We start from the raw sequence: 14,772 nt of genomic DNA on the forward strand, positions 1-14,772 counted from the left end.
GGTTGTGCTACGTTATGTTTTATTTATAGACTGCTTTGGGGGCAACCCCCCCCCCAAAAAAAAACCCAGTGAGTATCAGATTAACACAGAAGACTGCTACAGTAAAAGTACAACCAAACCAAACAATATAAAATAGTAAAATCACACAAATACCCACTAGGCACCCTGGGTGTGTGTTTGTGAGCTGCATTCACACTTTTACCACAGGTGTAGCTCTCTACCAGTCTATCACTTGGAAGATAAACTAAGATAAACTAAGATAAACTAACTCACCTCTCTCCCCAACTGCTCCAAACCGATCAACAACCAAAGGGAGTGTCCTTTTTCTTGTCATACCCCAAATGGGTTCTCTCTCTCTCTCTTCAAGACTGCCCCACTGCTGCAAACCTGCTGCCAACAACCCACCGACAGCAGCTTCCAAACAGGCCTCAGTCACCCTTGATAACTGGCTACAGCTGTGGCAGATTTCTTGCTCTTCACCATCAGCTGGCGAAAGCTGCTGGCTCCCTCACCAGATGGAGCAGAAAAGGTTTGGGGTGGCTAAGATTGGTATCTACCCCAGCCAGGAATACAACTTTAGGTTTCAAGCTGCCCTCCTCCGGCTTGAAACCATGAATACTCTGCATGCAAGACAAATCCTATGGAGTGTCTCTGAAGCCATTGGCACAGTCATCCTCATAGTTTAACAAGGCACTTTTAAAACTGAACAGTCACTTACCTGTGGCCAGTGAGGACTGCTGCAAAGGAAGCTGCATTCACCTGTATGCAATTTCTTTGGATCACAACCTTAAGAGTCACAGAAGTGAACCTATAGGCTGGAGACACTAAAACAGCTTACTCAGCGCTGTCTTTGTGGCTCTTTATTGCATCCATTGTAGCATACAAAAGGCATATTTCATATAAAGTACTTTTTAAAAACAAGACAATTACTTTCAACTCCCGTAGCTTAATATAGTGTAGCGATTGAGCTTCTGCATCAGGATTTGGGATGAAAGCATTCAAAGAGAAGCAGGGGAAAAGGCAGAATTGGAACAGTAAGGACATTGTTGAAATGACAAAAAGCTTATTACCAACGAACTGTATGCGATTTGCAAGCTTTAACATGCCCCCTGGTGGCACACCCACATAGCCTGTTATTTTATTTTATTTTGTCTGATGGAGAAGCACAATTCATGTAAAAGCACCAGGACTGATCATTTTAGGTTTCAGCGCTTTACAAAGTGTTCCGATTGACTTGATTACTACAATAGCGTTCCCTTGCAGTTATTGTAGCGTATAGGCTTTCAGGGACACTCTGCCTTCAATTAAGTGTGAAGATAACATTTGTGGCTTCCTTACACAGAGGAGCTAGATGGTGTATAAAAATAATACAAGGAACAGGGTAATCTCTCTCCCACACCCAAAGGATAAGAAGACATTATGAAAACAGAAAGTGTGAAGAATGAGGTATTAAAATCCTCTTTCCAATTAGGAAAAAAAATAGTCATAATTGCTTCTTCTGTTCCAATATGTAAATATGCCTCTTTAGAGACAATCTTAATATACCTTTCCTCTAATTTTAGAAAAAAATATTTGATTTGTACTGCCAGCACATTCCTGGTCAGAAGCAAGCACTGTTGAGTTCAACGGGACTTACCGTATTTTTCGCTCTATAGGACGCGCTTTTCCCCCTCCAAAAATGAAGGGGAAATGTGTGTGCGTCCTATGGAGCGAATGCAGGCTTTCGCTGAAGTCTGGAGAGCGAGAGGCGTCGGTGCGCACCGACCCCTCTCTCTCCAGGCTTCAGGCAGCTATCTGCAAGCCTTCGGAGTGCTCCGAAGGCTTGCGGATAGCAGCCTGAAGCCTGGGGAGCATAGCGCCAACTGCTGCTGCGCTCCCCGGGCTTCAGGCTGCTATCTGCAAGCCATCTGAGCGCGGCGGGAGTTCCCGCCGGGCTCCGAAGGCTTGCGGATAGCTGCCTGTTCTGGGGTCGGGGAAAGCTCGGGCTTCCCCCATCCCAGCCCCGTGGCTAAAAGCCCCGGGAGCGGCGGAGAGGTTGCTCGGGCATCCCCTGTCCTAGCCCCGCAAGTCCCGGGAGGGGCAGTGAGGTTGCGCACAATCTCGCCCCTGCTCCTGGACCTGTTTTGGGGGCTGGGGTCGTGGGAAGCTTGGGCTTCCCCGTCCCAGCCCCGGGGCTATAAACAAAGCCGTGCGCAGCTTCTCCCGGATGGAGAGGTTGCGCATGGCTAAAGAGGAAGCCAAGACAGCTGTTGTTTTTTTCTTTATTCCCCCCCCCCCCCTAAAAACTAGGTGTGCCCTATGTAGCAAAAAATACGGTCTTCCTCAGCTAATGGGCCTAAGACTACAGCTGCATTTACTTCTGTATGTAGATTCTGAAGTTATTTCAAGTACTTGGTTCTGACTCCATCTCTCTGCATTTCCTTTCTTTTTCTTCCCCTTTATATATTCAAAAACATCACCCTTCTTGCTGTGTATTATCTGATCTTAGATTATGAGCTTCAGGGCAGGAAAACAAGTTTTAAATTTTATTGGATGATACCATACCATTGTAGGCACTTTAAAAATAAAATATGAGAGGAAGAGGATGAAAGCAATTATGTAAGGCACTTAATTTAGGGACGAATCTTTTGCCTTAAAACAGGTTCCTGTGCCATAGATGAAGCCCAGAAAATCGAGGTGTATGGAGAACAAAACAAACTCTTTTTAAAAATGTACTGATTCATCAAACATCTTCTTTCTTGAAGACAGTTATTGTCCTAAGGGACAGAAACACATAATTAAAGGAGATTATAGATATTAAGAGTCCTCATACATTCAGAGGAAATGAGGCAAAAATGAAAAATATCAGGAAGACAATTACGCATAGGTTGTATCCATAAATCCTTCAACTAAAGGAAATCATCATGTAGGCTTAATGAATGCTGTCCATTTCTGCTTCCATTTTAAATAAATCAGGTATTGTTTACATTAATCCAGAAAACAGCTTGCGATGTCAACATAAACAAAATCCACAACACAGTGCAAGGTGAAAAAGCTTAAGAAAGGTTGCACTTCCTTTATGTTGAAAGATCTATACCACACTATCTCCATAACTACCCTACATGGGCAGAAAATATACATGCTAGGAAGAATGGCAGGAGGCAACCATGTGACGCTGGCAATAACAGATAAAGTGGACTGAGACGACTGCAACAGAGACGTCTGGCTTCATAGTTAAGCTCAGATCTCCATATTTTGCGTCAGAGGGGGCATTTGTTTCATTTACTGCTTATTTTGAATGTCTGAAGTGTTGTGCTCTGTAGTCCAGATTTTTTTGTGATGATCCGCTTACAAATCACAGTGTAGGGACCATTCAGATATCCTGCTGAAAGAGCAACTGCATTAAAAAAAAACGCCTATAAGAACTTCTTTAAAAGTTAATTTATCCACCTTTAAGGTCCACAATGCCCTATGGCTAAATGGGTAGGAATGCTTTGGGGGCAGCTTTTGTGAAAGACTGAAGGGTGGTCCGACATTTAAGGTCATGAATACGAAACGGAATTGAGTTTACCCTGAAACCAGACATATGCCACTCCAAAAGCTGCCAAACAAGTGTCATTAATGTGTCTACTCCAGAGCTTTCCAAACTTCTCATGTTGGTGACACACTTTTTAGACATGCATCATTTTGCGACACAGTAATTCAGTTTTATTAGCAATTCAGTTTAACCGGAGGTTAAACCCTTTCCTAGCCCCAGGAGGAGCATGGGGAGCATTCACATGACACACCTACATACTGCAGCTGACACGTGTTGTGACACACAGCTTGGAAAGCTTTGGTCTACTCAATTACACTGGGTTTTATAAAGCCAAATAGCCAATCAAATGGTAGAGGATGCAAATTGACATATTTATAGATACTTAGTGGCTAGAGAGTTGGACTAGGACCAGGAAGACCAGGGTTCAAACCCTGACTCAAATATAAAGCTCACTAGATGACTTTGTGCCCAACTAAATTAGAGTACAGTGGTACCTCGGGTTAAGTACTTAATTCGTTCCAGAGGTCCATTCTTAACCTGAAACTGTTCTTAACTTGAAGCACCACTTTAGCTAATGGGGCCTCCTGCTGCCGCCGCGCCACAGGAAAACAATTTCTGTTCTCATCCTGAAACAAAGTTCTTAACCCGAGGTACTATTTCTGGGTTAGCGGAGTCTGTAACCTGAAGCGTATGTAACCTGACACGTATGTAACCTGAGGTACCACTGTAGACCCACTGAAATTAATAGATCTAAATTAGACACACCCATTTATTCCAATGGGTTTACCCTGAGTATAACCTAGTTGAATTCAACTCAGTATGCTTTGTTAAAATCTACAAATAGGCAATTCTACCCTGTCAGTTTTTTGATCATGCTCATTAGGCAAAAGTTTAAATATGGAAGTTATAAAGGGGCGGGGGGGGGGGGACATGAAGAGACTACCCATCACATGTACCTTATCACAGTCTTTGAATGTTGTGGGTTTGTTAACACAGTTCTTGGGGTCTGAAGTTTTGACACCTGGAGGGCACGACATTGGCTACCCCCACTCATGCAAACAATTTTCTGGGAGGAGGAGGTTGATTCCAGTTCCTTCCTCCTTTCTTCAACCGATCTTCACTTTTATTACTCCCAAAGTGGTAACCCCAACAACCTGTTTAGCAAAGCGGATACTCATTGCAACAAACAGGAATGGCATCTCTGAGTCTGCAAGTCATACCGAGTATTGTTTAATCAGCAACGTACCGGTAAGTAAATTCTCAGATGCACTGCTGTATTCTTACAGCCTGTTCTGTCAGACACGGACACAGAAATTGATAAAAGGATTTCTATGAAAATTAGGTTCCCAATCCAATTAAAAGCACATGTTCACATTTACAGCTGTGTACTTTACAATTTTAATAAAACAAAGAACCTAAGTATGAGTGAGAGCAACAGTGCCAGATATACAACTATAATAGCAGTAGTAGGGACACTTCTGTGTTTTGAAGATAAAAAAAGCATTTTTAATGAGATTTTATATATATATAGAAATGGTATTCTAGAATTTTGCAATGAACACAAATAGGCATTACAAATACAAAAAAAGTGGGATGTACATCAAGGTACAACATCAACCTGCTGTTTTATTTAAAGTAATTTCTTTGGTAATTTGACCACAAACCTAACCTTGGCTTCAATTCCAATATTTTCCAGAGTAACAATTAAATTACAAAAACCAAACCTCCATGTTTCTTGGTATTTAAAGACTACTACACATTCTTTAAAGCAAAAATAAAAATTTCAGTGACTCTCTAAAGCTACGGTGCATAGTTACGTTAGATGGCTTTGTATGTCATATAGTACAGATTATATAAAGTCCACAAGCCAGAATAAACTGGGTTTTACTGTTGGATTCACTGGGACAGAAACAGGCTTAATTCCAAGCACCATAGTTTAACCGTGTTCTGGAACAGAGTAGCATGCAACTGCACATTTTAGCCTCCCATTTGTGGAACTTACACACATTTCACAATAGCTTTGATACATGTCAGCACCCAAGTGACTTCAAATATTCTCCCTAAGAGGAAACTACAAAGACCTACAGGAAAAATTGTGTTCAGACCATTTATGTACTTCACACCATGCACACTTTTCAGAATGCAAGGAAGGGATCATGATAGCAAAATAAAACAAAGGGCCTTTATATTTTGCCAGACCCTTGGCAGAAAGGTGAAAAAAAATGGTATTTTCTTTTAAGATAAGCCAGTGTATTCATTCATATAAAGTGCCTCCATTTTCAATAGGCATATCAACACAAGGGCATACAATAGGCAGTTGTGCAATAAGATACAGTGCTGGAGAACACCTCAAGAACTGACACCTCAGCTTCTGAAAAGCAACATTCGCTCTGCACACGCCTGCCCCACTAGAGTTGCATATTGTCGAACACTTTCTTCATCGCTTGGCCCCTTCCTCCTCCTCTTGTACACACTGTAACGCATGGCTGTTCTCTTATGCAGAATTCGAACCTGGCCCAATTCCTTCATATTCCCTTCATCAACTGTAAGAAAAGAAATATGGGTGTATTAACGCAGCGGCCAGATGAACAAGAAGCATTTGTTGACAAATGAAGTAGTACTGAAATGCACAAGACCTTATATTTAGATACTGATATGGTGATACAAGACAACTGCGTTGTTTTTAGAAAGCGTATCATTAGGTGAACATTTAAAGGAACCGACCAAGTTCCACTTGAAGGTGAAAGAGGTGTGTGGATTTTGGTTGCTTTTCAGAAAGCAAGAATGAATGTCATCAGTTGTGTTATCACACCAGGATTGCTACAAAATACACCTCAGGTTCCTCTGTCTATTTAAGTTTTGTGCATGTACAACAATCCAGTTATCAGAGAGAATCTATTTGTTCACTGTTCCTACCAAGCAGCAGGCAAAATATGTTAGATTTAAATGGCAGCTGGAAATTAAAATCAGTTTTCATATGCAAGTCATCCAAAATCACTTTTGTTTTTGTTTTTAATTTGCCATGTTTGGCATCTGGCTGAGATGGTTTGGGGAAGAATATATGGCTGCTACAATACTACATGATCTTTGTGCATTCCTTCAAAACTACAATAGAAAAGATTTATTGTTATAAACTTACGGTACACAGGAAGACCTCAGAGTCACAAAAATGTCTACTCTAAATGCATTACATGTCTGAAAAATAAGCTCACCTGGAGTGTTGTTTACATGCTGTTTCCAGGACACATAAAAACTTAACATTTAAAGCCAGTATTATTTTAACGTTGGTTGAAAACCTACACTAGGGTCACAGCAGTTTAACTGAAGTAACTCTTTTTCCCCCTCCAAAAAGGAACCAATTCTGTTCCAGGTCGAGGTAAGTAGCTGTGTTGGTCTGACAGTGTTGGGGGGGGGGAATTGTCCAGTAGCACCTTTGAGACCAACTAAGTTTGTTCTGGGTATAAGCTTTCATGTGCATGCACACTTCTTCAGATACACTGAAACAGAAGTCACCAGACCCTTATATATAGGTGAAGGGTGGGATGGGGTTTTTCTCAGAAGGGTAGCAGGAGATGGATGATTGACTCAATGGACATGGTAAACCTGTTGACAACTGTTAATGACTGCAATTAGTCCTATAGGAAAAAGCAAGGGATAGTATTCAGATGACCAAAAAAAGCTTTAGCACATGGATAGGCAAACTAAGGCCCAGGGACTGGATCTGGTCCAATAGCCTTCCAAATCCGGCCCGTGGATGGTCCGGGAATCAGTGTGTTTTTACATGAATAGAATGTGCCCTTTTATTTAAAATGCATCTCTGGGTTATTTGTGGGGCATAGGAATTTGTTCATTCCGCCCCCTCCCAAATATAGCCCGGCCCCCCACAAGGTCTGAGGGACGGTGGACAGGCCCCCTGCTGAAAAAGTTTGCTGACCCCTGCTTTAGCATGTGAAATGAGAGAATTATTGCTAAAGCTGATTACAGAGAATGATCAAGTAGCTCAGGTATGTAAGTTACCATGCAATAATTTCCCCGGCGACGGAAATGGCTCCATTATTGTGTGGTAAAAGCTCTGACATTAACACAAAGCTGCATCTGTCAGTATGAAGAGTTCAGATTTTTAAAAATGCCGACATCACCTATTCCTTCATCAACACCTGAAGATAGTTTCTGCTTATGATCATTTTCACACTATCTGCTTCAGTGTTGATACCTATATGTTAAACACTGCATCACTGACCAATATCTATTCATTTTGTCTAGAGACACCATGCTCCAATTCACTTCTTCATTAATAATGGCTGCCACTTGTTTCACATACAACTGAAGTCACAAATGCTGATTTGTCTTGTTCATAGCTTTCTGAAATCCATTAAGCCTTCTGAAGTGTAGCCAATATTTCTCCAGTGCTCTGTCAGGGTTTTACTTTTTCTGTTCTTCTGCTTCCGGTTCTACACTCTCATTGGTGACATTTGCAAAGGAAAACATGTTCAGGTTCAGCGCCAGAATAGGACATAAACATAAAGTGAGTTTTTAACTTCTTAAAAGGAAACGGAAGACTTATATTTACAACACCTTTAGGCAAAATATTAGTTGTAACCTGAACGGTTCTGGCGCCAACCTGCATCTTTAAACAAACACCCACACGGAGACTTTATTTCAGGACTGCTCATTACTTTTAAATCTAATTCGTTTTATTGAACCCTGAAATCTGATACTGGAGGGACATTCCTTTCTGCCTCACATTGCTCCTGGACTCAGAGTTTATTTCCTGAAGTGGATGCTGCTGTACATCCACCTTGTTTTACTTGCTACGTTCTCCATGGCTAGCTTCAGTTCTGTGCCACTAGTTGAACATGGAAGGTATGCACACATTTCCTTCTCGAAGGAAGATATAAATCAAGCCTCTGCTGGAATGAGAACCATCTTAGCTATAATATAAACAAATATAATAAGCATAATAAACTATCAAACCGGGATTTTTCCTTCGCCAGCCAAATCACAGTTTTGTCTCTATTCGGATTCTGGGCATAACTCTGCAAATAAATGAAGCCTCTAAAATTTTCAGCAGAGTTTTTTTGGGATTGATATTTTGACAGGTGGGCAGGACCTGTCATAATGATGTCAGGTGATTGACACCTGTTAAAAGTTCAAAGACATGTTTTGGGTGCCAATGATCTGATAGGCACTGGAAGCAAGCCTTCAAAGGAGCTCCCTGTTAACTGCTGATCAGCAGTTATAGGCAGTCTGTTTGGAGAAAGCCGGTTAGATTCAAACTGAAATGCTCCACATGGAACATTTTCCCCCATCTGCAGACATCCTGAAACATATCCCAACTTAAATGGACACTTACACTGAACTTAAAGGGTTTAGTGCTAACACTTATAGCCCGCTGGATTTTTAGCACACTTTGTGGGTTAACTGCTTACTAGTGGCAGGATGTATGCGTTATCAACAACTGTTTTTTGTACATGGCCACTACTGGTGCTGGAGTGGATGGTGCACAAAAGCTGAAGCCAAAATAAAGGCTAAATGTGTTCTTTATTTTTTTAAGGTGCCACAAGACACTATTGTTTCTTCATGGTGTTGAATGTTAAGCACCAGTCTCAGCTTGCTTGCTATTTTACGCTTTTTGGTTGGTCCCAAAAGTTAAAATATGCTTTTCGTGTGTGTGTGTGTGTGAGCGTGCACACATGTGTGTTTCCACAAATCCAGTTCAGTACTTAAAAGGGTAAGTAATAAATTGATTAGGAAACTTTGAGATAGTTTTCTAGCTCCAGTCTTTTACGATTGTACTCCACATAAATGTAAATTTAGGAATAAACTTTGTGATCAAAACTCTGCTATAAAAAACTACTTATCAAAGTATGATTTATGCTGTCTGTCAAAAAGAGCCTTTACAGTGTAGCTCTTAGTCAACACTAAAGCAATCTCAGATACTCTTTGTAAAAACTTAAAAGATGTAAGTAAGTACCTCTGTCACCACAATAGCACAAGTAATTTACTCAGTTTGAAGCTGGCTAATGTTCCTGTGCCAAAAGTCAATCACAGGAGAAAAGCATTCACTTTATTCATTTTAACCCTTAAAGTAGGGTGGCTTTGACTGGATTAAAGAAAGCATAAAAACCAAACAGGATCTGCTGCTGTTTAAAGAAGGCAAAGTATGACATAAGAGCAAGATACGTCTTTCAACTGAACAAGAATTAAACCAACATTTCTATTCTCTTTTACCAAGATGAATTATTAAAAATTCACATCTCCTGCTCTTCTAAGAACACATACACGAGGCATGATAGTAAATATAGTAAATATTTTATAATACATGTCATAATGTAAGAACTAGTTGTCAATCAAAGCTATGTCACCATTTTGAAAGTGATCTCACAACTGATGTGGAGAGAGGTCTGCTACATGTGTACTATTCTGAAGACATGGCCTGCTTCCTTCTGCAGCTGCATATCAATTATTGTTCTCAGTTGGCAAATGTATTACACTGTCTTTCTTTCAGATAAACATATGAGAAGAGGCTGTTCTCCTAAATATTAAGATTTTAATTTTTGAAACCAAAAGGCTTCCAGTTCCTATACAACAATACAAAGTAGAAGAAAGGATATGACTGAATTCAAGGCTAAATAGCATTTGCTATTAGGCTATTTGCTATTAGACTGGCCAAATGAACACTCATTGTATGATGTAATTACTTTCTCCTAGGAAGCTTTCTTGACTCAGGACAGAATCCAGAAACTCTGGGATGTTCCTGCTTTAGCAGAATCCAGAAACTGTGGTGTGTTCCTGCTCCGACTGCCTAAGAAGCTTTCCTGCAACCTTACAGTGGATTTAGCTCAACAAAGTCAAGCTTACTATACCTCTTTATTTTCTCTTCCTATTCTTTCAGCTGCCCAGGTTCCCTGATCTGTAGTGACTTTGTATTGCTACTGCAAATTAAACCTGTGCCTGGGAAGCCAAGAACAATTGGTTGATAAACAACTTTGACTTCCCATGCCTATTACTTTTGACTTGGGCATATTTGCTCTGGCTTTCCCAGCCAGGGATGGCTGAAGCTATTTTGCTACTGTTGTCAGAAATGGCTGCTGGGAAGTCTGTAGCTTGGTCGGGTCCTCTCCTCAACCATGTCCTTGGCAAAACAATGTTAACTAAAGGGACCCCTGACCATTAGGTCCAGTCGTGACCGACTCTGGGGTTGCAGCACTCATCTCGCTTTATTGGCCGAGGGAGCCGGCGTACAGCTTCCGGGTCATGTGGCCTGCATGACTAAGCCACATCTGGAGAACCAGAGCAGCGCACGGAAATGCTGTTTAGCTTCCCCACCAGAGCAGTACCTATTGATCTACTTGCACTTTGTCATGCTTTCGAACTGCTAGGTTGGCAGGAGCAGGGACCGAGCAACGGGAGCTCACCCCATCGCGGGGATTCGAACCGCCGACCTTCTGATTGGCAAGTCCTAGGCTCTGTGGTTTAACCCACAGCACCATCCGCGTCCCATTAATGTTAACTAACTACCCCTATAAAAGGCACAGATGCACCACAGCAAGTGCCCAGAAGTCGTTCTTCTGTCAGCAGAGGGTAGCCTGTTACCAAGTCCCAAGCTGTTCTGTCCCATGTATAAATACTTATCCTCCAACCCCAGAAGTTACTGCCTCAATGCAGCCTCTCATAAGACTGTGTCATAACTATTAAACCCTTTAGCACCGTGAACCTTGTTCTTCAGAAAACCACTCAGTTTCATCCTCTCCCGCTCTCCTTTCTCTTTCAAGGTGTAGAAATTAATTTTGTATCATTCAAGTTGTGTTTCCAGACAGAGTCCCAGAATTTTATTTCCCTCACGTTTGATTTCATGGCCTTTAATACCAAATCACTCTCTCCTTGCCCTTACAAAAAAATTAAAAGCAAGGGAGCTTCCATGCTCCCTAGTGCTGCTGGATTCAATTATGCTGTGGTCAGTGGTGCTTAGTGGTTTGTCGTAAGTTCTATGGGCAGTTTTTACTACTAATATAAGCAGCGGGCCTTTCATCCGTGCACTCCAAAGTAGGCGCGTCAAGGAAAGGGAAGTTAGATCTGAAAAAAATATCAAGAGCACTTAAAAATCAGGTATTTAAAAAGGGGGATCAAGTACATATGGATAAATCAAATCACTCTGGTTCAGAATGTTATAGCTGGTCTATAATTAATGAAGCCAAACCAACAAACCAAGGCTGCACTCAGCCAAACATAGAAAGAAATAGCAGACCTTTCCCAAAACACAATATGCATCACAGGGATACTTCTAACATTCTATACTTCTACAAGAATCCTTTAGAATTATCCCCAAGCAGGCATAAACGTTAGAAGTATTAGGTTGAAATCAGTCATCTTTCATCCCAGTGGAATGTACAGCTCTGTAATTTTAAAGTGATCTTTAGACCTTTCCACTGTTGCTTCCCCAGAAATGCTTTTGGAGCGATTCCTGAGAAAGCATACACATTGAAGACATTACACTGATGTTTATTTCCATGTGATATTTTTCCAAGATAGATCTAGAAAGAGAAGCTGGTAGGAATTTGAGGTCTTATGAAGTTACAACCACCTTACACCCCTCGCCACCACCCAAATTTCATTTATAGGAGAGCTGATTTTAGCAGGATTTAACATTTGTGCTTGAAGAACAAACAGGTTCAGATAATGGTGTTCTCTTCTCTCTAGTAAATGCAGCGTAACTAGAATTATTTAACAAGGTCAGTGATTCAAAATTTCATCTACCTATTAGCATTTTCCTTCTCATGCTAGAAGTGGAGTTGACAAATTTGTTTGGATACAGCTCATTAGCACTATCTCTACTGTTTAAACATACTTTATGATCAAGGATCATGCTGGATTATGAACTTCAGTTGCCTTCAAGTGTTTATAAAGTTAATTAAAAACAGATGCAAGTTCCAAAATGTAATAAGCTGAAGCAGTTGCTGGGAATAATCAATGCAGTTTACCCCTCCCCCTCTGAAAAATGTGGAGCAAGAACGTTACAAGCTCCGCCATGGTAACTATGGGAAAATAAATGTATTTCATAGCTTTTGTTTCTTTAATCAAAGGCTTGCTCTTCCCACCCACTCCTTATAAGGAAACTGCTAATACGTACTAAAGTTATGTGTGTAAAATATCTTCAGTACAGTGGTACCTCAGGTTACTGATGTTTCAGGTTACAGACTCCGCTAACCCAGAAATAGTACCTCGGGTTAAGAACTTTGCTTCAGGATGAGAACCAAAATCGCACTGCGGTGGCATGGCCGCAGCGGGAGGCCCCATTAGCTAAAGTGGTGCTTCAGGTTAAGAACGGACCTCCGGAACGAATTAAGTACGTAACCAGAGGTACCACTGTATCAGAAAAAAAGTTCTTACTTAGAAGTGATGTATTCTTTAGTCACTAGGGTTACAATCAGACTGCATTAAAAGCATGAATGCTTTGCTGCTAACTTAACAAGTACTGGGATGCATGTCTGGGTGACACAATGCATTATTATTATTATTATTATTATTATTATTAGCTATGTAATCTCACTCTCAACTGCCTAATTATCTTGGTCTTTCTGGAGTGGGGGGAGGAAAGAAAGAACACATATTGCAAAAGCACATCTAGGAAATCATAACAAAATTGAAATTTCTCATAAATCTATAGAATAGTTTATTCTCTGGAACTTATTGACTTATTGGTCTGTTTCACAATCTGTGACCCATGCTTTAAAACTTTGTGTCACAGCTACATGGCTGCTGCTGTGCTGTTTTTGTTGCGATTGTCGGTATGTTCTTAATAGAGATGTTATATTAATACATAGTTCTAATTCTATTAATGGATAATTGTTTTTAATTATTGTTTTCCCCCTTCCTTTTGTTCCTAACTATCCCTACTTTATCACTTCTCATTTGAACAACCCTAAGGTTAAGATCACCAAATGGGACCTTGCTTCAAGCTCAAACTTACGGAGAAACCAGATTGGGCTTTGAAAAGAAAAAGGGAATTTTCTGTTGTAGATGCAAAGATTTGGAACATCCTTTCATAGCTTGTGTATTTATCAATGACCTGACAATGCAGAGACAAGTAAACAACATTTTTTGGAAGCAGCAAGACACAGACACACAAGAAGGGAGTGCACAGTATTTTCTCAGTTTTCATTAAAGCCAACATAACCCAAAAGAAAAAGTTACACTAGAACTAAGGTCCCAAAGTCTCACATCTACCACAGTCTTATTGGGCTCACTGAAAGCTCTGGTATTTTTCAAATATAGAAGTGTTTGTACACTTCACACTCTCTATGGAATAGCGATTAGTCTTCTTCACCTTAGCTTAGGAGGCTGTGTTGCCTTAGAGGAAATAGAATAATCTAGTTCAACTATCTTTGTTCATTCAACTCTCTCAATTTTATTGGTAGCAATCAGCCACTATAAATTTTCTATTTGGGGAACTTGCATAGAAAGAATGGTCCACCTACACGACACAAAGGAATCTGAGACACTCAACTCTTAAATGTCCCTGAATTGATTGATTGATTGATTGCACATATGGTGCATCATAACCTTTATATTATCCTTACAAGGAGAGTACATTCAACTGCATGATGAACCTCCACAGCAGAAACACACAACACCAGCGTAAAGAAGCTTCAACAAAAATTGGTCTGACATGGTCAGGATTATGCTGTAAGTATGGTTGCTTTGTATATCGGCAACACCAGAACCCTTTCAGTAATCTCAATTCTGAGTAACTGTTTCCCTTCCTTTAAGATTCACTTTTTCTCCCTAACACTCTTTAGTTAGTAGTTTAAAATATGTTTTCTAAATTTTGGGGTTGAGAAGCTTAAATCCATTAAAGGAATGGGATATTCATCAGTTGTAACTATAATGAAAGAAAATCAATTGTATGTTAAAAATACATTAATATTACACAATAAAACAAAACAGCAGTCGATAGGCCTGGGCAACCACAAAATGAATGAATGCAATCAACTGGTATCCAGTTATTTATTTTGTTTCATTTATGAAATGTTTCCAAGAAACATCTCGAAGCAATAACAGTCAGCAAAGGCCTGAATAAATAACTGAGTTTTTAGAAAGCACCAAAACGACATCAGAGTTGGCTGCAATTATGAACTATTACAGTATGATACCTACAGGTCTTGTTATGGAAAGTCATTTCATGTGAAACAGAGCATACCATTGTCTGTCTAGCCCGATGTTTATACTCACTGTATTTTAATTAAAGGACTTAT

The 14,772-nt window shown here is 40.4% G+C and overlaps 1 protein-coding gene and 1 long non-coding RNA gene across 12 annotated transcripts in view; one reads left to right on the forward strand and one right to left on the reverse strand.

The window, feature by feature from the left end:
* Positions 1-5,000: 5,000 nt before the first annotated feature.
* Positions 5,001-14,772, reverse strand: part of ATE1 (arginyltransferase 1) — a 71,859-nt gene continuing 62,087 nt past the window's right edge. For 5 of the 11 annotated variants that reach the window (XM_083439686.1, XM_083439695.1, XM_083439692.1 and 2 more), the window contains one exon: positions 5,001-6,060. In XM_083439686.1, the coding sequence (XP_083295812.1) occupies positions 5,882-6,060 (179 nt within the window). In that variant the 3' untranslated portion in view covers positions 5,001-5,881. Of the gene's footprint in view, positions 6,061-11,016; positions 11,594-14,772 lie in introns of those variants that run through there. The other 6 variants (XM_083439689.1, XM_083439685.1, XM_083439694.1 and 3 more) reach the window with 4 other exon arrangements.
* On the forward strand, positions 11,603-13,563 carry LOC310677217. The gene is made up of 2 exons (XR_014510998.1): positions 11,603-12,682; positions 12,893-13,563. It is a non-coding gene; the product is annotated as an uncharacterized lncRNA (long non-coding RNA).

The sequence above is a fragment of the Podarcis tiliguerta genome (assembly GCF_965153285.1).
Source record: "Podarcis tiliguerta genome assembly, chromosome: 5".
NCBI lineage: Eukaryota > Metazoa > Chordata > Lepidosauria > Squamata > Lacertidae > Podarcis > Podarcis tiliguerta.